Below are 26108 nucleotides of genomic sequence, written 5' to 3' on the forward strand. Positions count from 1 at the left end.
CTATAATGCAATAATAATAATGATAATAATAACACTAATGATCATAGAATACCAAGATAAGGCAGAATCAACCCATGCTTTTATTTAATCCATTGCATATAAAAACTTTTTTTGTAGTTCAATTTTGTTTTTTTATACACAAAGTCATATGCTCTACAGTGCTATCCAATAGACTGCAAACAACAAGGATTCCAATAAAATAACATTTGGAATTGTCCTGTGAAACGTCCAGACAAGTTGGCATTCTAAAGACATGACCCCCAAAAATAATTGTCCTGAAGACCTTTTCCCATCACTTTTTTTTTTTAAGTTACAGTTTGTGTTTTTCCGTTCATACTTTTAAAAAAATAGAACACAAAAAAAGGAGGAACAGACTGTTTCCATTGGGCCAGGGCTGTTGAGCATCTACAGTATACGTGTCAAACGAAGAGTCTCTGTTGGTCGGCGTGTTAGGTTCTATTGCCAGGAAGGTAAGCGAGGAAGGTGTCCCTTAGCGACTCACGCACATACATTGTCGGTTATTCAGCCAAATTTAATGCAGCAGCGGCTGAACATGCACGTGTGTGCGTCTATGTGTGTATGCGTGCGCGTCGCTAAGCCTGTGTGCTTTCCTTGAAGAAAAGTTTGGCTTCAAAAGAGAAACAAAAAGGCAATTTATAGAAAGGTGAGGCAATTGTTACGGTGGCCCATAATTACCAAAAATCACAACAAATGTTCATGAAGTGAAAGGCCCAATTGGTTGATTGCTAAAAAAGATGTGTTATCGTTTAGCTGCGATGAGTTCAGTCATTTTGTTTTTAAAAAAAAGCTTGATAATAGTGACTGTTGTCGTTGCTTGTAAATAAATTATCTGTATTGGTTGAAGAGATAATTTGGTTTTGTTTTGATGACACATCCCAAACTGTTTTGAAAAGAGTTAAGTGACATTAATTTGTCGATATGAAAATTGTGATATTGAAACATTTGGTTGGCTACGCTAATACAGTGTATGGATGAAATTGAAGCAGCAAAATCCTATGAAAATAAACCTTGCGGATTGCGAAACATTTTTGTAAATCAACCCACTATTCCACTTAAATTTCAATGTTTTGGGGGGGAAAACCTACAGTCAAGTTTACAGCCCAAAACTCAAAATTTTATGCAAACTGGACTTGAGGAAATGGAACTCAATTTAGTTTGATTGCTGCCAGCCTCATAATCCAATTTTATTATTATCGTCTATGGTCATCAATAGCAATTAGACGTGATGACTCAATAGCTGCGTTGACATGGATCTGATGTCTCTCACTGTCAATGTGAATGAATGACATAAAAGCTACAAGAAACCAAATAATTCAAAAGGTACAAGGATATTCAAAAATAATATATATACTTTCACTACTGTAAACAAAACAGTTGAGAAATCCCATACAGGCTTTTGTTGCTACCCAACAAAGACTGTGCAGCGAGCCAAAGTTGGCTCATGGGCCCTTGTTTGGACACCCGTGAACAAGGAAATGTTCATCCTATATTGTAGATACTTTTTTGAAGGCTGTAACTCTAAGGGCTTATTTTTCTACCGACATAGTCATTGTGATGTGCATGTTCCAACTCTATCACGACATGAACATTTGTTTTCTGTTCTGGCAGGCCACCGTAAATCCCTAAAGCAGCAGCATAGGGAGAAGAAAGAAAACGAGCGTGAAAGTGTTGAATTTAAGGCACAGCCCATGGGCCAAGGAACAGTTGCTTTTTATAAAACAATTTGGCTCATACGCGCCTCGAATACCTCCTCTACCCGAGCAACTATTTTTAAAAACCTTATTTTTGTTTTCTCTCGAACACATTCTCTCAACAAGAGGTACGTGATTACAGCCACACCATCACCAAAAGGGATGATTAAGAGTCGACCATTTACAACAAACGGCATTTTGATAGTAACAACATTAATAATATTAACTACTATATCGTATATACACAACAATAAATATCATGTTTGTAAACAGCGATTAAAAAAACAAAACAAATCAAATCGTATTCCATTTAAGGGGGTCGAGTGGGCGTGAGAATAAAAGGGCAGCGGGGAAAAAGAAAATTTGGCACTAAAATGATAGAATAAACAAAGAGTGAAAAAAAAAATCAAATGAAAGAAAATCAGTGTGCAGTCTTCAAGTGTGTTTTTCCTTTTTTGGTAACTGTAGTTTATATTTTAGGTACACAGGAGAAGAAGTGAGGGGATAATATTTGGATGTTTGAACTGGAAAGTCTGTCTATGCTACAGTGACTAACTGTACCACCTTAATATGATTAAATAAAACAAATATCTGCTAATAATAGATGTAAATGAGGAAAAAGGGGTAAATAAATAAAACAGTGAGTGCTTGAGACGTGTTGGCATTTTGTAGGAAAACTAAATACAGATACATATAATTAAATCATATAAAAAATAGGGCAGTAAGTAAGACTTTATGCAAGTGAAAATAAAAAAGTAAAAAGAAAATAACAAAACTAAAATACATATGTCCCACAAAATATATTTTTATCCCCAAAAAAAAATCTAAATAATAAATAAAATAAATTGAATGAAGGCAAAATGAAACAAGTGAAAGAGGAAATTATTAAACTTAAATAAGAGAATAAAAAAGATGAAAAAAAGATTAAAATGATAAGAAAAAGGTATGTGAAAGTGTCAGTGTAGCAGACACAACTGATTGTCTTGTCCAGAAACGGAGACGCCACTGTATTGAACACAGTGGAATAAAATAGAAAAACAATGGGAAGAGATAAAATGACAAAATATTAAACGAACAAACTTACATCTAATAAAAGATAAAAATGGTTACTAGTCATGTTAAACCCTAATTATTTAAAAGCAGGGGAAAAAGTGCTTTTTTTGTTGTTGTATGGACTACAAAGCATTGCATTGTTTGAGGAGGTGTTCAAAAAGAACTGTAGGCAACAATAAAGTTAAAGGCTTTATCCCACATCAACTTAAGTTTTTTTTGTCCAAGTTCACTTCCTCCATGGTGAAAATAAAAGTTAAATAAAAACCTAGCACGTTAGCCGAGTGGGAGTATAGTAAGGAGTATAAATGCTATCGGAGCAAGTGCAAATGCCTCAGAAGAGTCCCACCCACACAATAAAAAAAAAGAAACAAAAAACACCTCATGATTCACACTCGCTCAGTAGAAAATATCTGAAGCCGACAAGACAAAAAGACAGCATCGCTCCGCTTTGCAAGGAAGACTTCCACATCTGAAATGTGTTTCTAAAGGCCATCGCACATACACACACACACCCTCTCAGACACAGGAAAAGAAGAGAAAGGGAAACCAAGTCACCTTAGTTTGAACAGGAATACAAAGTTTTCCTGAGTAAAACAAAATAAATAGTGAGCGAGTGTTGTTGTTTGGGCACATTTGAAGCAGACGTTTGGTTGTCGTGATCGGGCTCAAAAGAGGGCGTGTGCTTGCTGTGCCTGTTCTCCGCTGTTGTTGGCCTTTGGCACTTGAAGGCCATTCGAAACCGTGCTGGAATTAACACTGCCTATTTTTTATCAAGTTGTTCAGTTCTTTTCCTTTATGTACATGACTCTGTGAATTCTGTTGATTTCCATTAAATTGCTAGCGAACGTGATTAAATGTCTCGTGGACCATCTGTAATAATCATATGAAATTGCAGATATATTTTTAAGGGTTATTTCTGATTTTGTTCAGTTCTAAATCTGCAAGATTGAAAATACCATGGCCAGACTATTGCATGTGTATGTGTGTGTGTGTTTTTTTACCTTTATTTTACAAAGTGGTAGTTATCATCAGGCCCATTGAGCGACAGCATCACGTACATAAGTGCTGCACACTGGTGTCTCACCTCTGGTTTGAAATGTTTTGAACTTTTGCACGGTTCAGCAATAAATGTTCTGGATTCAAGATGTCAAGTGATCTCGAGCACGGTTTGAATGGCCTAGTGCGATTACGCACTTAGTTTTGGAGCCGCATGTTTTTGCCTGTGTGATACAGTCAAGAAGAGCTTTAAGAGACGTTTTTGAGCAGGGCAAGTAAGAAAATAAAGCCCCACACAACCACGCTCCACCTCCAAAATAAAATAAAATAAATCTATAAATAATCATTGCTAAGAAGAATAGTTCCTCACATCCTAAAATGTTATGTGTCAGGGGTTTTCGCTTCTTTCTCCTCCTCCTCGTCCTCCTGCTGCTCTTCCTTCTCCTCTATCACCTCTTCCTCCACGACACACGTTGGCGAGCAGGAAGTGTCCTCCTCCTCATCTTCTTCTGCTACTTCTGCCTCCTCAGCCACCTGCTCATCCAAGGGTATCTCAGTGCATTCAGAGTCCTGCGTGCAGAGGGTTTTGGAGTCCGTACAGCTGTTTTCTTCCTCGTCCTCCTCTTCTTCTTCTTCGTCCTCCTCCTCCTCCTCTTCCGGCTGGCTGCCGCTGTCCTTCTCCGTGTCCGACTCCCCGTCCTCCTCCAGTGTTAGCTCAAACTGGAATTTGTCACCGGCCGGGTGCCGCGCGCCATCCTCGGGCTCATCTAGAGTGGGCGAGGGGCTCTGCGGGATCGTGCTCTGGTACCATTCCCGGTTGTCCTCCAGCGTGTCCAAAATGTCCTGAGCATCTGGATGCACCAGGTCGGCCCACGTCTCCCACAGAGGGTGCACGATGTAGTCGATGAAACCCACCTGCACATGAGGGTTTACATTAAAACCGCACGAGTGCTGACCTGGCTGTAGCAATTTAATATAAATCACTTAAGTATTTTTTAGACATTGTAAACTAAATATACCACCACAATGCCCAACAGTGTATTAAGCCCAAGTGTTTATCAAACCCAAAATATACATTCATTATGGAGTTTCAACACTAAGAATGCACTTGATTCATTTTTTTTTACCTGATTGTAGATATACTGCGCAACAAATTTGAATCAAAAGACGTACACGGAATAAATGTTTAAAGACAAACAATGCAACTATTTAAAATTAAACGCTAATATACTATGAAGTTAAATAAAAAGGGAACTGAAAATGGACAGTAGGTTACACAGCTTCAACTGAGAGTGATACTCCACCAAAATCAAGACTTACCTGGCTCTTTTCCACGGAGGCGTTGTGTTTGTCGCACATGGGGCTGATTTCCATGCCCCGGTCCCTTTCGCGATCGCCTTGGCTGAAGAACTCTTCCATGATACGGTCGGTCCACTGCCTATACAGCTGCAGGGGCTTGGTGGGGTTGCTCAGGTCGGCACAGTGCACCATGTTCTGCAGGACCTGCAGAAAACACAATTCTATAGTTTTCATTGAAGCCTTCAAATGGCCCATCTTTTTTGTATGAGAGCAGACCTGTATCCGGTCCGAGTAGTTGTCGAGCAGCAAGACTCCGGAGCTGGTCACCTTTTTGGTTTCCACCATGGTTTTTAGGTCAGCCAGTAAATTCATGTGCTTGGACATGTCAGTAGCCAACACCTAAGACAGAAACAAAGCAGTGGGTTAGATCTTGATTATATCAAGACAGCACAGCAAGTTTTAGTTGGTACATGGTCGATTGGTCGCCGGTCTTTTGGTCGCCTGGAAGGTAAGTGATAATTACCATTTAAATCGTTGCTCAAATTCCCTAAATACAAACTGCGAATGACTATTTAGTCATACTTAATGCTCTAGCAATTATCAGGCTAAAGAAAAGCTCCAAATTTCCCGGACTTTTATTGTTTTTTGTTGGAGAACTTGTTAAGACCCTGACTGACGTAGCTTCTTAAAGGGACAACGCATGTACATACAAACTCTTATACACTCACACGTCGGCTCAGTAAAACTGCTCATGGCCATTGTTGGCTTTTATTGATGCTTAGACCGTGTTGTTTTAACTTGTTTTGTCGCCGGTGTTTTGGTCGCCGTTTTTTTGGTCGCCCGACCGCAAAAACGGGCGACCAAAAGACCGGCGACCAAAAGACCGGCGACCAATCGACCGCACACGGTTTTAGTTGAAAGAAAAGAGACAGAATAACGGAACATTTTTCCCAGTGGGAAATCACAAGCAACGTGTTTTTGCACTCACAATGTCGATGACCATCTTGCGCATTGATTGTCGTTGTTTTTTTGTGAGGTTTTGGAAGATGTCGCAGTTTTCCTCCTGGAGGAGCTTGAAGCCCACTGCCAGGTGGTGGTTCTCCAACACCGACGCATCATTGTACATCAGCGCCAACTCAGAGTCTGTTGAGGAAAAGGATGTTTGAGAACCACTCATGTAGTGAAGTTTACTTCCATTCAAGTCTGAAAGAGTTGTGGCCGGGACACTAATGTTAAATAAACTGGCAATGAGGAATGGATAGGTGCTTCAAAGACGAATAGGTAATGAGTGAATTCCCAGATTCACTGTTAGTTATAACAGTTGGAGGAACGTACCGTTGCTTTAAGTCATTTGCAATGCCTGTGCCAATTCATTCATGTCAGCTTCTAAAGCGAGCTGTCCATTAAGTGACTGCTTCGTTTCCCAGAAGAGCTTTTAGCGTGAGTGGCTAATAATGTTCAGTTGAAGCTGAAAAGCACTATTGATGAGCCACTTTGAACTCCATCTACCACCTTGCCGTCTGTCATCACACGTGATCACCCACACACACGTGAAAATGTACTATGACACGTGGACATCGCTTGCCGGTGAATGTTGTAAAAACATTTAACTCGCTCTCGGCATTCCCCTCCCACATTTTTTGGTCCCAATCTACCCGTTGAGAAATGATTATAACCAGAACAATCCAATTGCAATCGACTATATGGGTGAATAAAAATATTCTATTTCACTTGTCAGCAGAAAATATGTTGCATTGGGGGAAACACTTCTTATGTCATTTAGAGACGATTGACTCCAAATTGGACCTTAGTTCTTTTCTGCAAGCTCTTTTTGAAAAGCAAATCGCATAGCAATATTTTTAGCAAAGCGAATATATAGCTGGCACTTAACAAATTCCCAAAAGTCATAATAAGAAAACTGATGACAGAGTTAAAATCATATCTTAGAAATCTGTGCAATATTTTAGAATCTGTGCAATATTTCAGAATCTGTGCAATATTTTAGAATTATGTGCAATATTTTAGAATTCACCTAGCCGGGATGTGACTTTTTATACTTTTATTCTACTATTTATGTTTTTTTTACTGGGAAAACACACTTTGAAAAGCTTGGAGTAGCACCACCAATTTCGTTATACGCAGCTGTGTATGATGACAATAAAGGCTTTTGATTTAGATTTTGATTTGATGACCAAAAATTCCATCGAATCAGTTAAAAGAAAAAATTGCGCAACCAAAAATTAAAACAATTTGTTAGCCCGTGAAATCATTCAACGTGAACATAACGACCTATCTGGTGATCATTGTGTGTGACGTAGCCGCTAAGACGGTGCCACTTTTAGACTCACTGGTGTTGATGAGGAACTGATTCGACACTCCCGGGTGGTCCACGTCGTGAATGGCGCTGGCGAAGATGGCGGCTAGGATCTCCAGGTCTGTGAATACCGCCTGGCAGCCAGACAAGGGGAAAAGGAGGGGGGGGTCAGAAATCCGAAGGTTAAAAATATACTCACAAGCACGAGGCATTGATTGGAGCAAGCTCTGGTTTGATTGAACTTATTGTCCCGTGCTCGCTAGTGCGTATTTGCTCATACGTGCTTATTTGCCTCTCCTCGAGTACACAGTGTTACGAGACCAAAAACATTGGAGGAAAAAATATACTGCTTCATAAGAACACAGGGAAAGTGTTATGGGAAAAACTCATGTTATGAGGAACAAATGCCAAAAGGTACAATTGTAATGAAAAAAGTCGTATTTTTAAAAAGAAGTTCCTTTTATGAGTCACAAAGTAGAATAAAAAATAACACAATTATGGTGAAAATCTCAATTTTTAAGAAAAAAAGGTGACTTTATGACAATGTTACTTTTCACAAAGGTCAGAAATGTGCAATAAGAAAAATTGAAATGTTCATTTTTAATAGGAAAACGGGGGCTTTTTTGAGCACCAAAAAGTCCACATCTAACAATAATCAATTGAGGTAAAAGGTGTCAAACTGTAGTTTTACGTTGCGAGTACACATGCATTTATTTGTAATGTGTGCGTGCGTGTGGTTGAAACCTCGAGCGCTGGAGTGGATAGCAGCACGTGGGTGGACTGGGTGACATCAGCAGCGTGGATGTTGTTATGGTAGGCCACGTCACCATGATAATGGTCCTCTAAGGTCATCAGGTAGGTGATAAAAGTGTCCAGTGGAATTTTAAATGTTTTTAATAAGTCTCGCTCCTGAAACAAAAAAGCAGATATCATTTAGAAAACCAAACATGGTAAACTCTTTGGTCGTAGTAAGAGGGGATACCTGAAATATCGTATACATCATCACCGTCAGTGGCCGATTCCCAGAGAATTCCGAGATCTTAAACACGTTAAGGCCCCATTTGTTCACATGTTCCAGCTCCTGATGGCAAATCATGAGACAAATGGTAAGTATTTTACTTTTGGAGCAAGCTCTACTGGGTAACAAAGAAAATGCTCCAGACAGCCTTGTAATAAATCAAGGAGGGTGCCGGGCAAGATACCTTGCCTAGCTCATCTTCCGTCTCTGTCTTCACGCCAAAACGGGCGATGTTGGAGTTAGTGAGGCTGGACGAATGCTGAAGCTTTTTTACGCCACTGATCTGAGACATGGGCTTGTTCTTCTTCTCTTTGTCCTTTTGAGACTGAGGAGATGGCATCTCCACCTCATGTTGCTTGTCTGAAAAGGAAGGGCCAGAAAGAAAAAAATCAACATTGCTTAATGACAAGACAGAATTTGAAGCAGAAATGTCAGTTCAAGACAGCTTCTCAATGTCCCAAAATGTCATTTTTCTGCAAGTACTCGACTGAGTTGAAGAAAAAAAGTGTGATTTAAATTTCCACATTTCAAACACTGGTGTTTTAATCCTGACATAATATAAAATATACAATCTTGAAAACATGTCTCACCTAGAAAGGTGCTGGAGATGAACTCAGACACCTGATTCCCAGAGCGACTCATCTCTGACAGGTGAGTCAGTTCCCTGTTCAACATCCTCTTGAACTGCAAACAACATAACCCATACCTTATTACTGGATCGTACCAGGACACAGTGTGTAATACAACAACATTAGAATTTGAACAAAACATGTTGAAAAGAATGAACTAAAAGTACGGGGACATGAATTTATCGAGCTGGTAATCAGACTTGTTCTTAAACACATGAATCATCCAACAATATTTTACTAGGTAAACAGCACAGAGGACCTTTTCCAAACTGTTTCAACCATGTTCAAGAATTCAGTTCTCCCAAAATTATAAAATACATGCATGAATTGGTCAAGATGAACCCGTTTGATTGATTTTTGCAAATACATACCACTAAATGAAACAATAACACTTAAAAAATGTCAAACTTATGAATTAAATCTAGGGGGTTAAGACCCTAAAGCGATAAGTGTATTTTGCTATATATTGGCATGTGGATTATGTTCACACTTAATGTGTATGTATACAAACAATAGAAAGGCATTTTTCCCTGAAATTCTCCATTCAACAAATCTCGAAACTGACAACACCAGTGTATGAAAATATTTTTTGATTGGTTTACTTCCTTTGTACCAATGTTTAGTCCTGCATTTCCTGCGTCAGAGGTTTTTTTTTAATATCATTTATGTAACTGGGTCTAATTGGAGTGGCGGGAGTTCACTTATCAGCAGCGCTCTGTAATTTGATGGATGGATGGATGGTGCTTGAAATCATGGGTTTTATAAAGTGCTTAACAATAATAAAGAAAATTGGATAACAACATCTGTGTTTTTTAAAATCATCCTGAAGCCTCTTCTTTCAGGCTAAAGACATTATGAATGTATATTGACAAAAGATTGGGATTTGCTAATAATCATGTTAAATAGACCATTATGGCACTGGTAGGGTGCTTACTGCCTTATTATGCCTGGTACTGACCTCCTATTGAATAACACCCACGTTTTTTTTTAGAAAGACACTTTTTATGACTAATGAAGGAAAAACTGAATGCTAAAATACTCACGAGTGATTCAAATAAATACATTGACTGAATGAATACTAAATAGTTTTTTTCCCCCATTCAAACCTGAAAAGCTGCATGACGCAGAGACATGGAGCCGCTCAGAACTGTTAAACTTGATATCATATATTCATATATATATATATATATAGATATAGATATAGATATAGATATAGATATAGATATAGATATAGATATAGATATAGATATAGATATAGATATAGATATAGATATAGATATAGATATAGATATAGATATAGATATAGATATAGATATAGATATAGATATAGATATAGATATAGATATAGATATAGATATAGATATAGATATAGATATAGATATAGATATAGATATAGATATAGATATAGATATAGATATAGATATAGATATAGATATAGATATAGATATAGATATAGATATAGATATAGATATAGATATAGATATATATATATATATATATATATATATATATATACATACACACACACAATTTATACATAGCTTTATATTCTATCTTTTGTTGCTTCACTGAGAACTTCATAATGCAAAAATGTTACAATAAGATTTAATGAAGACATTATACTGATTGTGGAATTTAAATGTGGAAAACAAACTACAAATCAATAAATTAAATTAAAAAATATATACTTTGCTTTTATTTAACTCTATTATAGTATTATTTCAACTGATCTGACGTCTTACCTTAATGTATCCCCAGGACACAGAGAACAGATAATTTGCATCGGGCATTTTGGAAAAATTACCAAGCAATATCCACAAATGAGGAAGGGTAATTTGTCAAGTTGCGGAGGTTAGATCTAAAGTTCAGAGAGCGTCCTCATGGCACTTGACATCATCTATCTTACTAGCATCCGTTGAAGGAGATCAGGTGGAATGTGGCTCGCCCAAACATCAGATGGGCGCATAAGGGGACAACTGCACATCCTCGGGGAGAAGAGGGGATGCGAATTTTGGACCAACAAAAGGATGGGTCTCCACAGGTTAGAGAGGGGGATGCCTCGGAATATTTCTATCACCGCCTGGCTGTCTTTGTTCCTTCCTGCTCGGCTGGGTGTAAGTGACACGAATCTCCCCCTGCGAAGCATGCAGGCTGCTCCTGACGTGACAGCAGCCAATGGGCATGCGAGGCATGAGGTAATCCATGCTTCTGATTGGCTCGACAGGAGCGGATTTGAGATCACCCACAGTGCGATTGGCTCCAAATTGTGGAAAATATACAGCCATGCTGGGGCATTCTTTATATATTAATATGTTTTTTTGACCAAATGAGCTACCCTGTTCAGTAGTGACTAAAGTGATCTAATATTAATCAAAGATGAGCTCACACATGTAGCCCTGAGTCACTGGGATAATGTCAGCATGCCAGTATATAGACAAAGACTGGTAAAAGGAGGTGATGATTCAAAAACTACTAAAGTAAAAGTAAAAAATTACAGAAAAAAATAAATAATTCACTGCGGCAGATGTCTGTAAATATCAAATATTTATGTAGGGAAAATGGCAGTGAATATGTTTAAAGACAACTTGTTAGAGGTGTTCAATAAAAAGAATCTATGAAACGGGTACCATCTGACATTGAGTTAGTCAAACTTAGAGCCTGAAGATTTGCAAGATATAATTTGTATATACAAATAACACTAATTTAGCCCTTGATGAAGTATTGCCTCAGGGTTTAAAAAAAGAAGAATTCAAAACAGGTGGTATTTAACAAAGGAGCATCTTTTCACATCACAAGCAGTGTCATTTGCAGGAACACTGAAGCAGATGATGCCATGAGCCAACTGACACACACGGGCATACACACAACTCTCCCTCTTCTACAGTATAATGCACAACCGTAAAGTATGAAAAGTTGGTACAGGAGGTGTGAAGACAGTGTATTGGGTATGAATTGTCAAGTGTCACACCAGACAAAGCCAGGCCCCGTGAGTAATTTGTTCTTTGGTCAAAAATATCAGCTCCTTTGGAAGCAACACCGGCACATAGGAGACACTGGACAAAAATAAGGTACTTTATATAGCCACTTCAATTCTGTGGACAGGCTCAAGCATGCATTTTTGATAGCACGTGTGAAGACCGCCCACAAACAAGGATTCTTTCTTCCTTTAACCCAGATGAACACACAAAGACTAACACGCACACGAGCTTCATTCTGACGTCACTTAATAGGCCACGTCCCTTTAAGGACTATATTCACCACATGAATACCAAATTCCAGTATTTACACTCTCTTGTTAAATTATGTTGCCAGAAGAGCACTTTGTCATTATTAATATTATATTATGAACACAATTTGATGATTGGGTGGCCCAGTGGGAAACTGGTTATCACTTCCACTTCACAGTTATGAGATCAATAGTTCAGTCCTGGGTGGGTTCCGACCTTCATGTGTGGAGTTTGCACGTTTTCCCCGTATCTATGTGGGATTTCTCCGGGTCCTGCGATTTTCTGCCACATCCCGAAAACATGCATGGTAGGCTGGTTGAACACTCTAATTGCCATTAAGTGTGAGTGTGAATACTTGTTTGTCTCCTTGGGCCCTGTGATTGGCTGGTAACCAATTTAGTTTGTGCCCTGTCCACTGCCCATAGTTGGCCAGGATAGGCTCCAGCGCCCCCGTGAGGATATTATTTGAAGTGGGACTCATTCCCTATAGTAGCGTATGTGTAAATGTTCACAGAAATGACCTCAATTGCTTAGGTGGAGTCAGCTTTCCTGTACTCAACGAACTAGGAATAGCTTTGTCTGTAAGTGAATGCATCTGCTACGTAGTGATGGCAAGGATGCTCGAATGCCTGAGCTGTTGCTATAGCAACCGGATATAGTAAAGGCATGGACGCAAGATGTTGATGAAGGTGGGATAAGAAAAAACAAACAAGACATTTCTACGTTTTATAGGCGTGGATCTCATGTTAGTTGACGTGAACAATTTTTATGCTTTTGTTTCAACCATTTCCATAACCTACCCACTACCCCTTGCGTGGTGAAGCACAAGGTGACATCACCGCAGTAGCTTAGCATTCAGTGTGCACACGCATGCACAAAGATAAACACACGCACACACATGCACATTTACACACACATATGCACACCCCAGGTGTGACTTAGCATGCTTCTTGGCTGCACAATGATGTTTTTACAGGCACAATAGAACCTACAGGCTGACAATGCTAATAGATGAGCAGTTTCTCATTAGTGACATAGCTGTAAACGACACGCTGTCTGTATATAACTGTAGACGTAGTATACACACTTCAATTGGCCATGAGGCTCTCAAAGGTGCTGCTAATTGCGGCTTGTGGAAAAACAGCCATTCTGCACTAAAGGAAATAAATATATGATTTTAGCTGTTTTTTTAAATTTATTTATTGTAAAGTTCACAAAAGTCTGTAAAATTTAGCTTGAACTCCATTTTGATAGAAATTGGTTTCATGAAAGTATATGTAATGATAATTATCTTCAACAGGCAAAAGCAAGTTTTGGTAAAAATATACTGCAGGTTTAACAAAGGTAGTTAATGGAAACTATATTGTGATTCTTTTCCACAAAGCCATGTACAAATGCCCCTCCTTTTTAATTAGTTAAGTTAAAATAAATTTATTTAGGTATTTTCGTTCAAATCGGTTATGAAATATGTATAGGATATGAGATATGTGAGATATGTATAATAAGAGGTCATTTTTAAAGTACTAAAAAAGAAATTAACAAAAAAAGGCACATAGCTCCCCAAGTAGCCTACAAACATCATAGTACCCCTAAGTATGACATCGCATCAAGGGTAGCTCATTATGGGGAGTAGGCTTGTGGAGCTGTCAGCTGTAGCCTAAGACACACATCGTCCTACAGAAGATTAAACTATTTGTGCATGTTTTTGGAATGGAGGATTAAACTACGGAACCCATGCAAACTCCACAAATGAAATCTAGCTCAGATTTGAACCCAGACCACTGAACTGTGATACAGATGTGTCAACCAACAAACTATTCCAACCTCTATTGCACCATTATACTTAAAATATTCAAATATTTACTAAAGACATTCAGGCTACTACTCTTCCCAAAAGTCGACTTTTCTGTAATTAGAAATATCAACTTTTCTCAAAAAGAATAGTATTTTCAAATTAGGTTGTATTTGAATCATTCCATTGAAACATTCCATAGTTATCCAATCCAATACGGGATGAATAAAGTTATCCAATCCTGGTTCCACATAGTATTTGAAATCCAATGGATTGTAGATTGAGGAAAAACCTCTCCAGCTCATTCAAATGTGATGGTCCCTGAAAGATTAGATCACCATTGTATTTTGAACCAGCTATGGTTCTTTTGACCCAGACTGGGTTCACAGTGAGTGCTGTTTGAGCACACTTTGGACCTCAGACTACTCAGATTCGACTGTGGAACTTGGAAGCCTCTTCACTTGTTATCGGTGGCTCCTGGCTAATTAATATCCTCGGTGCCTAGATTGTGATTTTATCGAGCATTGGATCTTCAGAAATGATTTAAAATCAACATTGCACACAGGTAAACTTCAAGTGACTTCTAAAGGGAGTTAGTATCATCAGAGCTTATTAAGGACATCTGCACACTTCTCATCTAACTTCAAAACCTAGACTTGTTGTGGTGGAGCTATCACAAGAAGAGATAAACATCTTTACCATTGGAAGTTGTAGCTACCTGAGAAAATAGAGTACACCAAAATATTTTGAATTCTTCTTACCTTATTAGAGGCCATCTCACTGACTGAGTGTCTAGTTTGAAGGGTCTCCAGCTGGTCCAGGCACCAGTCCAGCTCCTCCAGAGTCTCAGTGGCCAGTTTTTGATAGGCCTCCTCTGTGGGGGCGAGACAGGATGGTAAGGGGTCAGTAAAGGCCCGCTTTAGGGACTTAGTGGACGGCCCAGGCCCGGGGTCTCCCACCCCACACACAGCTAAGCTGGGATACCCCGAGAAGACACATGGGTGACTCTTCATACTGGATGGTCCAGCTATTAAGGGTGTGTGTGGGTTCGAGAGGCATTTAGCGAGTAGGGCCTCGAAGTCCCCAATCCTCGATTATTCCTCTTCTAGAAAATTCAGATGGGTAGTTCCGATTTGATGTCAGCCGGGAAAATTAAACGAGTCCAGATGCCAACGGCAGATAACAACGAATAGACCTAGAAGGTAGAGAGCAGTCCAGCTGGAACGCACATGCACAGACACTCACAACACTTCCTTGCTCACCAGTTCCACAATGTCATTCATACAAGAGGTGTAATTCCAGTCATGTAGCAGGATGAAAAGCAGTCTTCTGGGGGATCCCAGGAGGAGAGAAGAAATGCCGGACTCGACTGGGGGGCTCACAAGCGCCTTGGATGCACGTCGAAGCATCCTGACATGACTACCAAACACACACGCGCGCAAACATGCTCAGACACGCCGCACGTAACACTAGCACAAATTGCTTCAACCTCCTTGTGTGTAAACAAAAACATCCGTGGTATCCAATAGGGTAGATTCCTGTATGCTAGCCAGACAGATGCTGTGTATGTGTGTGTGTGTTGGGATGGAGGGGGCTCAGGTGGGTGGGATGCTGTTGCTTCGGCGTCCCTGGCAGCCAAAACGTGCTGTACCTAAAGCATGAGAGGACTGCACTGTAGATAGGGAAAGGAGGGTGACAACACAAGGACTGGATTATAAGCGGAGCTGAAGAGCTGCAAGGGAGCTCCTTGCAATGTAGTGCATAAGGGCGTACACGTCTTGAATATGATCAGCATACAAAAACGCTGAGGACGACGTAAACAATCAATGGAATGAGGGAGGGAATAGAAGCCAAAGCTTAGGGGTCTTAATACAAATCATACTTTAAATAGAAGGGGAAATACATAAAATAGGATATCAAATTGATATTTTTCCCTGTAGAACTAGCTATTTGGTGAAAAACACACAATTGCAGTTTTTGTTCTCATCCTATGAGCCATACAAGTTGAGATTTAAGCCTTGTCTAAGCGGAAAAGTAGGTCAGAAATTGATGTGGATGAAGTATGTTGAGACATCTTGATTAAGAAGCAAGGTTACCATGTTGGGAAGTTTAAGTTGCACTGTTTGGCTAGTAGGAGTTAGTGAGTTTTCCTGGAAGTGAATATTTAAAAAGTCACTTTTTTTCTTAAATTATATTACTTGTAAGGAACACGCTGTAAGTCACTAGTGTCAAACCAATTTCATTAATGGGCCAAGTGGCTGCAAGTTTTCCTCGCAACCAATGAAAAGGACACCCTTTCATCAATCTGATCTCTTATAAGTGTCATCAGTTGAGTGCACTAAGGTGCTGCTTTTTTCATCAGCAAATTCCTTGATTATTTAACCAGGTTACCAGCTGAACTATTTGGAACGGAATCTAGGACCCATTTGGCCCTTTGTGGAATTGGTTTGACACTGCTGTTGTCAAAGGTAAATGATATGGTAAATAATTACTTTGGGATGATAGTTTGCATGAGGGGCTCAATTCAGGATAGTATTAGGGGTGTGTCGAGCTATAACAGAGTGTATATAGTTAAAAATTGTCTGCCAGCACACCAACCTCCCACCCAGTCGGACCATCGCTTTGAGGAGGCACCCAAAATGGAAAGAGGCCCACAAAAGCTCTTCCAAAAGTATTGTGATGGGTCTGGGAAAGATTTTACACTTAAAGAGTAGTCTTTATTTTCATTGTTGATTTATTCATTCATTTTCCATTCCTCTTATCGTCACGAGGTTCACACAGAACTATGAGAAGCAGGCGGGATTCACCCTGAAGTGGTTTCAATCAATCACACATATTTTTGTTATATGTCAGTTTATCATACAGCGGTTAACTTGTTTTTATACTTTTAAAATATTTGTGTGGGCTTGGCTCCACATTCTAAAAGCATGCACGTTAGTTTAATTGAAACTGTTCAGAGAAGTGAATGGGAGTTTAAGTGTTGTATTTATTTCTAAAATGCTTGAAAACTACTCCAAAACTGTGATTCAGCTCATGCCAAATCAAATCATTATAATTCAATGCCAATCACCATAATTTTTGCTTAATGCTTGTGTGTCAATTTCAGTGGACTTCAAGGCATATTTTTGCTTCAAAGCGTATGACTCTTAGGACATCTATCTAGCGAAAAAAAGGACAAAATGACATGACGACGTCACGACAAAGAGTCATTCATCTTCTATAATGTTGCAATTCAGTGAGTGTCACAGTGGCCACATGAAGCGTGAACAAGATACCCTATCAAAAGCGAGAAGCTCCCATGTCATTTATTTTTCACAATATCCTCCTTTACTCATTTCTGCCACTATAGTCCTTCTTCCGCTCCTGAAATAGTTACATATCTGGGTCCTCTTTTCTAACCATTTAACCTGCCTAGATGGGGTGTCAGCGAATGGGGTGCTACCCTTACTGAGAGCCACTGCGCTGACGTCAATGACATTCTTCTCATGCCTAGTGCGACATCAGACACCGGGTGCTCAGAAAGGCCACTGTGCTGCTGCTGCACAGACGTGCACGGCTGCAGAAAAAGCACGAAGCGGAGCAGCTGGGCCACCGAAACGGGACTAGGTGGGACGAAGGGGATAAAGAAGCATGAATCTCACTAAGTGGGCCACAAGTGTTAAGACACACCTTTTAACCAATTCCAGAATGGGTTGGTTTTGACCAGGGAAAACATATTCGTGGTCAATAACATCACTTGATTCTTAACACAGATTAATGGGCCAGGTCATTTGTTAATGAGGTAAAGATACACAACCTTGACTCACTTCTGTTTATGGCATAGTTCCATAACGACCGCGAACCAGTATAACTGGTGACTAAAAATAGCACTAGATTGATTGTTGACCCAGGTACACGGTCGATTGGTCGCCGGTCTTTTGGTCGCCCGGTAGGTTATTGATAACTACCATTTAAATCGTTGCTCAAATTCCCTAAATACAAACGGCAAATTACTATTTAGTCATACTTAATGCCCTATTAATTATTAGGCTAAAGAAAAGCTCCAAATTTCCCGGAGTTTTATTGTTTTTTGTTGGAGAACTTGTTAAGACCCTGACTGACGTAGCTTCTTAAAGGGACAACGCATGTACATACAAACTCTTGAACACTCACACGTCAGCTCAGTGAAACTTCTCATGGCCATTGTTGGCTTTTATTGATGCGTAGACCGTGTTGTTTTACCTTGTTTTGTCGCCGGTCTTTTGGTCGCCCGTTGTCGCGGTCCGGGCGACCAAAAGACTGCGACCAAAAGACCGGCGACCAATTGACCGCACACGGTTGACCCATGCCTCTAATCAGTCCACTTTCGCAAAATCATGTGTTAAATCTCAAAAAGATAGTCGTAGTAGTAGATTGTAGTTTAAATATAGATACTTTCATGCATTAAAACAAGTGAAACTGGATCACACTATGTATAGGTCAAGGAAAGATATGATCCTACTGTCAAAGACAGAAGAAACAACTCAAAACAAAACAAATGGTTATAAAGTAGGTCAAAAAGTGACCACACAATGGCTGTAATGTTGACATAATGGACAAACCTGTAAAAGTGGTCTTGGTGATTGGCGGTGGGTTGCACATGGGTGATCTCCTGTATTGAAAAAGCAAACACGGCTTAAAAAATACACATACGTATTTTTAAAGTAGTTAAACAATATTCCAAAATGTGATTCATTCAACCGAGAGATGTACTTTGTTTTGGGTTAGCAAATTAATTACATTGATTACGAGTGTGTTATTTTGTGGATGAGAAAAAACAAGCGTCAATTGGTTTTATTTGAATCACACTGCTAATAATATGAACAAAATGCTGTGCGGCTGTTGTCACTGTTTGTGTAATACCACTGGTAAACAGAGGAGGGCGAACAAAGCCGCATTGTGGGTGAACACATGGCAGACAAAACAGATGTGTCAAGGTTAGTTTGTGCTAAGTATAGTATACAAACGTACTTATTTGACGCTCGGTCTTGCTGCAGGTTGGTTAATGCACCAAAGTTATTCCGTACAGTTCTGAGGCTTGCAAGGACCTGAAAGTCAAAAGTGAGAATATGGTAATTATTATTTGCAATGAAGAATTCCTGAACATCAAATAGCGGTGAAAACGCTTACCTGTGCAAATGGTGTTACAATCATGTCGTCACCATGTCTGGAAACGAAAAAGAAAGACCTTAAACAACAGTATATAAAGGTTTAACTGATCAAAACAGCTTCAAGAACTAAATGCTTGTGATAATATTCTAATATTGATGAAGCATCTGGGAGACTTTAAAGGTCCATGCCAGACCTAGTATTAAAATTATTTTGATTACTGTTAAAAACAGATGCCCTCATATGGGGTCTGCAAGTTAAATTAAGTATGTTGGAAATCCCAGGTTCTGCCTTTATTCCCCTTTTTCTTTGTTTCAAATTCAAGACAATTGCTTTCAGTGTCATTTATGCACTCCATCGCAGTGACTTGTTGATGTCATATAAGCAGTCACTGAAGACCGGATTTCAGAATGGTCCAGGATGCTACAATGCTGTGACGCAGTTTTATCCCCCACGTGTGAGGATTTCCTATTCTGTAATATCATTCACAGATTCTGGGAAAAAGTCAACAGGATGGCAGATGAGGGTGAGACTTACGCACTCTGCTCCCTCCTCAAAAGAATTTCAACTACAGAACCCATGAGTCACACACATTGTGCTGCTGAACTTAGGGGTCACGGTGAACATTTGATCAGGTGATCTGTACCTTACCAATGACACATAACATACAAAAAGGCAGACGTGACGAGACATACTTACCGGCTGCTCACACAAGAATAATGCTTTTAAAAATACAAATACCAACTTATGGGACATTCAGACATCATTTGCCTGAATTACCACTTTTAACCCTGTCGAGCCCATGGGTCAATTTTGGCATGTATCACGCCCATGGTTGCGATGCGATGCCAATGCATGACGCATGTGAATATGCTATTTTTGTTGGCTGTACTAGAATGAGGTACAATGCACATCCACTACAGTAGGTGACAGTAGCATTCTTGTTACCATGGTGTAGGGGCTTTTCGCACCAAGAAATCGTTATGGAGAGACTTGTCTCCTGCTGACAACGCCATATGAGCAATCAATTAGGGAATAATCATCAAAAGAAAGTTGTCTTTGAAGCTGTATAGTTTCTCCCTGTTGAACAACGCCCATTCACTATCAGAAGGCACGAACGGCCGCAGGAAATGCAGAGGGAAGAGATGGACATAAGAGAAAAGAAAGTAATTCCTCGCTAAAAATAAGGATGTTTTTGTAATTTCAGACAAATTGATGCACTTTAATGTTTTGCTCTTCCTCAACATTTTGTAAGTTAAGTTATTCCTTATTGTAAGTTAAACAATGTTGCATTTCCTCTTTTTTTCTTTTGATCATAATTAGGATAGAATGTTTTGAATAGCTGTACTAATGACAACAGACAATTATTGATTAGCACTGGCATTTATTAATGGCTCCCACAACTGCAAAATAACATGCATGCTAATTATTCAATTGCAAAACTTTGTAAAATGTCAATTTTTTTGGGACATTAACAGTATAAATGACAAATATGATGACTTTATTATTCTATTACACCTACTTTTTAATTGCTGAAAGTCACTCAAATTTTACATTTGCTAACCCTGAGTACAGACAGAGTCAGTTCTATTTCCACTTAGTGACAGTGCATAATAGCGTGTAAAAGGCTTTCAATCTTTGTGCCCTAGATAGGATAAGCGTTACTGAAAATGGAGAGACAATTAATCAAATTCATTTTTAGGGGGGAAAGTCAATGCATTTTATGACACATTTACAGAAAAATCATGAAATTTTTCAGAAAATGTTGTTGTTTACTGCAGTGTATTCACAATTCCGTTCAGTTATCTGACTTTTGCTTTTCATCAATTTATTAGTTTTTATTTGTTTTTTTTTCAACAGTCTTTTTATTTAACGCAAGTTTTATGTATCACTTTATTTTTCATTTTATTTCTAATCCCTCAATTGTGTTTTGCGGATTTTCATGTGAGGTAAAGCACTATGAATTACCATGTGTGAAATTGTGGTCATATTCAATATCATAATAAAGTGTCATGCGATAGCTGTTTGAATGTCCAGTAAAAAAAACGGAGGGAAACGTGGTGCCACATTTTAATGCACGTCAGTCATTTCACTTGTGATCTTTTTTCTGTCTTATTTCCTTCCAGTCTCAGTCAAGAAGTTTTGTTTTTTGCTGAAAATTTAATTTCCTCTACAACTGGTTCATGTAACCAACCATGAAACCAGCAAATGAGCGTGTCATCAAAATACGAGGGAAGACGTGTCAATCAAAACTGAAAATTCTTATCTTGGCAAAGGCGAACTTTTCCACACTCATATCTTAGAATTTATTTAGGCAAGTGCGGTGAGTCGATAAAGAGCAGCGTGTCAACGGCAGGCGTTTAAGCAGTGATTTAAGATACTTCACTGAGTGCCTTGTGCATGACGTGATAAGAATAGATGTGACACCACTCGACGAGCTGTTGGTCATGCACACTTCCCTCCAGAGCCAAAGGTGGCCTGTGTGGCAGCTTTATGACCTGTGCTGATAAACATCCAGCTGTGGCACTCAGACACAAACTCAGACAGGGGAAAAAAAGGTCTAAAAATAAAATGAAAAGCTTTCAGCACAAAGGGGGACAAAGAGATGAATTAGAAATGACCAGAAAGACTTACATGTCGCTGGCGATGGAGGAGTTTCGGGACATGGACTTGGGCGAGAGGTCGTAGTCGCTGTCCGAGCGGTACAGGAACGACTCTCTCCGCTGGCTGTGGACAAAGTTGGCCTGTAGGATGAGGCCCGATCCTGGACTGGCCATGGGATCCAGTGGGCTGCGACCTGATGATGTTCCATTGTCCACGTCGAAACTGGGAAAACGGGAGAAAACACACAAAATGTAACCATACCATAAATGCATGTTTACTGCCAATACTCGTTTGCAAGAGCAACTAATAAGACCGTATGTACTGTATATCTTAAAATACATTCACCTTTAGCATACAGTGGGGGGCTCTGTTTCAAATCCAACCATGGTCTGTGATACAGGGAGACTATATAGACCAAGGGTGTCAGACTCCAGTTGGTTCGCGGGCCGCGTTAACGTCAACTCGATTTCATGTGGGCCGGACCATTTTAGATATAATATTTAGATTTTTTTTATAAATGGATTAAAAGACCTGGATCAAAAGCCCTGAATATTCATTTTTTCACAGATCTAAAACAATTATTATTTTAGCTTTTTTTCAATATATTTTTAGATTTTACAAAATGATTTTTGAACTAAAAACACAGAAAAAAATGGATTAAAAAATTACAATTATTGATTTAAAAGAGGGAAAATCAGGAAATTTAATATACATCTATACTATTCATTTTAATTTGATCCTCAAACAGAAAGTCGGCACTCATGATTTACTTTCCCGGGCCACACAAAATAATGCAGCGGGCCAGATTTGGCCCCCGAGCCGCCACTTTGACATGTGATATAGACCATAATAAATAATTACGTAGTAAGAAAATGATTGAATGAATTATTTTATCTTTAATAGTTTATTTTATAAAGCAAGATATTGCAAATTGACAGATGCAAATTTGATCATTGCAAATAAATGATCATTTAATTAAAGTACAATCATTGCAAACATCAAGACAGCATTTAATCTCATGTGGCCCATAAACACAATTGTTTACCACTGACACACAGCTCCGAAACCCAATTTTTCCAACACAACTGGAAACAATTTAGTCTCCGTAGAGATTGTTTCCAGGTCGGATGGTGGCTACCACCTATGTCACAGTTAGGGAAAATCTGCTTCTGCATTGGGGGCTGAGCCAACCCATAATCCCATCTGGTGGTTAGAAAGGGGATCCTGTGACGAACTGTTATGACGCTGCGTGCCTCACATAATCGTCATCCTCACTATGGATAAGGGCAAGTTCTTAATCCTACGTGACGCACTTTGTAGTATTTGCGCTAAAAGATGACGTGCGTGCCGTGTTGAGGCATGCGCTCCCTTCTACACACGTGGTTTCTTGGACAGGTGAGAGCAGAGCAAACAGTTCTCGCCATTCACCCGGGATTCCACTATGATAAAGCCTGATACATAAGTGAATGTAACATTTATGTATTGTTTTCTCAGTAAAAAACAAAAACAAAACAACAACAAAAAGTTTGACATGCTTCCTTTAGATACCACTTGAGTAGTGATGATAAAGGTTTAGAGCTGAAAAGCTGAACTATATAAAGTTTATATATATTTAGGAATTTAAATCATTCAATGTCCTTTAATACTGTATGCTCTCTGTTTGTGAATACCAGAGCTTGCCAGAGTCACAATGACAACCCACATACAAAAATAGGGCATATCTGGCATTTACCCTTCACCAACTTGGCCACTGGGTTCTCACCTCCCTGTTGAGTGGGTAGCAGCAGTGAGCGTCAGCTTTGGCTACTGAGGAATGGGCACTCAAGTTGGCCTCTCTCGTTCAAACACACGCACAAACACACTTTACGTGTATTTATTTGCAAGAAATGCTGGCATTCTAGAATTATTTATTTAAACTGCATGCACTGACAAAAAACACTAAAATCTTGCATCTGTGTGGGGTACAGGACGCACCCTCTCTGGGAATGCCTTTTTGAAGTATTGCACCAGTACTGACGTCACACCTCAAACACGTCAGCTCTGATGACGAGGAAAGTCTTCTCCCCTCTGACACAAAGCTCTCTGACATTTCCCAACAAGGAGTGACTAAAATGAATCTTTAAAGAGTCAGCAGATTGCAGATATGCCTTTATCTGTTGTTGTGAGACAGAAATATGTCTCGTTTACTTCCAAGAGGATGGTAACAAGGCCAAAATGGAAGATCGGTTTACAACAGCCCCTACTTCAAGACCATATCAGACCCTATAGAAAGAATGCTTCCCACGCGAGTCAAGTTGCGTAGTTAAATGTCAGAAAACCTCTCTGAAAGCGACTATGAACTAGAACAACATAGTGTCAGATTAAATTCATATAAATTTACTGGAGAAAAAAACACATCGAGGGAAAAAAATCCTTCACAAAGACACTTTAAGAGGTGTATTCATTTAACATTGGGGATTATAGTGCAAAGTGTACTGACAATTGTCATTTCCCCGCATTATTAAAGCACCCACATATTAGACACAGTAAAGTTTTAAATCACATCGTGCTAGACAAACACTTTCGGGTATAACGGTATGTTTTTAAATTTAAAAAGCTACAAAATTAAACACACCTCAAACAAACATTTGCCAGACCCGCTTTTGCACACTAAAGACACAGAGTAGCATCTTTTGTCAGTTTGCCAACCTGCTTTTGGCAGTACATCTAGCTTATTAACCTCTTTGAAAAAAAGGAGACAAAATAAACAGAGTAGATTTCCTGTGGCAGTCAATAGCCAGCAAACAAAGCAATAACCAATTCCGTTGGTGTTTTATAATGTAATCATTAATGTTGCACTTGTCTGCATCATTTTTATATAGGCAAATATGCTAATAACTTGTTCATTTATTGGGAATTTTATTGCAGTTTCAAAAGTGATTAAACTTGTCATTAAACTTGTTCCCGTTTACACAAAAGATAAGCAGCTTTTTTCATTCTGTGACCTTAAAGCCAAGGTAGCCAACTGTATTATTATTATTACACTTATAAACACATTCCATGAATGTATTGGTTCTCACTAGAGAGTAATTTATATTTAAGGTCCTGGCCCTATTTAGATACAAACGTCAATGGCGTTCATTCTGAGCAAATTAGCATAGAAGTGAATAGTAGCCAATCATGTTGTCAGCTCCAACTGGTAACTCCCGTTCTGTCAGACCCAGAGTAAAAAAAGTTAACATTCTCTTATTGCTCAGAGTCTCTACGCTGACTCTCAATGCTCCATTCAGACGAGTTATTCAGCCATGACACTTGTACAAATTATGATCACGCACTCAACCGGTTCCACTAGTCTGTCACAAGGAATCCGAAGCCTCTAGTTCGACTAATAGAAAACAGGCCTTGTGCACATGTGAATGCCATCAGTAAACTGAAATCAGATAAAGGCCAGATGACCACACTTCATTTCATACATTCCCATTCTTCCATGCCTAATCTCAGTACACTCCTCTTTGTTAAGGGAGGTTCAGGATTGATGGTTAGTAGACTGCCTGGAGGAAATTCTCATAACTCACTTGCTTTGTCCCTGTTGTTCTTATTTTTATTGGGGAGAAAATTAGTTAAAATGTAAATGTAATGTAAAATGTATTCATGCTGGGATGAGAGTGAATTTTGTTTTATACTAGTCTTTGAAATGCATTAATCTTCAGAGCTAGATTTTATATTTTTGTCTCTTGGCTGAATAATTACATTAAATAATTGCTTTTTGGGAAGGTCTATTTTAGAGATGTATACATGTTGATTTTCAGCTGATTCATCACATTATTCAATTTCAGAGCACAAAGTGACAACCAATCACACTCACATTTTTAGATGCGGATAATTTGGAGTGTTCAATCAGCCTATCATCCATGATGTTGGAATGTGGGCTGAAATCGCATTATCCTTTGAAAAGCTCTGCAGGCACAGAGAGATCATGCAAACTCCAGTCGGGAAGGGTGGAGCCTGGGATTGAACTCTTGATCTCAGAACTGTGAGCCAACCCCGTACCCAATGTGCCTCTCTGACTTTGAGGGAACAATCAGTTTGTACGGTTGACCAGTTTTCACCTTCGGTGTTCCCACTGTCCTAGAAAATGGGACGCACGCTACACGAGGGTGTCAGATTGAGGTGCAAACACGTTCTTTGTCTTATTCTGACACAGAAGGCCAAACTATCTCCCACACCCATCAACACCTCTTGCCTATTGTATCCCGTGCAATTATTAAGCAATAACTTAGCGCTGATGAAAGATGTACAGAATACAAAGATAGAAGACAAGAGAAATTCTACAGTCACAACAAGGATTCAACAAGGAT

General features: G+C 39.2%; 1 protein-coding gene across 14 annotated transcripts in view; it reads right to left on the minus strand.

The window, feature by feature from the left end:
- Positions 1-57: 57 nt before the first annotated feature.
- The window catches only part of pde4d (phosphodiesterase 4D, cAMP-specific), a 128515-nt gene continuing 102464 nt past the window's right edge, over positions 58-26108 (minus strand). For 10 of the 14 annotated variants that reach the window (XM_077601535.1, XM_077601534.1, XM_077601539.1 and 7 more), the window contains 14 exons: positions 21802-21993; positions 19189-19225; positions 19030-19106; positions 18621-18670; positions 14802-14914; positions 8983-9076; positions 8577-8752; positions 8357-8455; positions 8119-8283; positions 7409-7508; positions 6049-6203; positions 5337-5459; positions 5082-5264; positions 58-4676 (listed from right to left, as the gene is read on the minus strand). In XM_077601535.1, coding sequence (XP_077457661.1) covers positions 4143-4676; positions 5082-5264; positions 5337-5459; positions 6049-6203; positions 7409-7508; positions 8119-8283; positions 8357-8455; positions 8577-8752; positions 8983-9076; positions 14802-14914; positions 18621-18670; positions 19030-19106; positions 19189-19225; positions 21802-21993 — 2098 coding nt within the window. In that variant the 3' untranslated portion in view covers positions 58-4142. Of the gene's footprint in view, positions 4677-5081; positions 5265-5336; positions 5460-6048; positions 6204-7408; positions 7509-8118; positions 8284-8356; positions 8456-8576; positions 8753-8982; positions 9077-10763; positions 11629-14801; positions 14958-18620; positions 18671-19025; positions 19107-19188; positions 19226-21801; positions 21994-23533; positions 25040-26108 lie in introns of those variants that run through there. The other 4 variants (XM_077601548.1, XM_077601549.1, XM_077601544.1 and 1 more) reach the window with 3 other exon arrangements.

This window comes from Stigmatopora argus, chromosome 5, assembly GCF_051989625.1.
Source record: "Stigmatopora argus isolate UIUO_Sarg chromosome 5, RoL_Sarg_1.0, whole genome shotgun sequence".
NCBI classification, from domain to species: domain Eukaryota; kingdom Metazoa; phylum Chordata; class Actinopteri; order Syngnathiformes; family Syngnathidae; genus Stigmatopora; species Stigmatopora argus.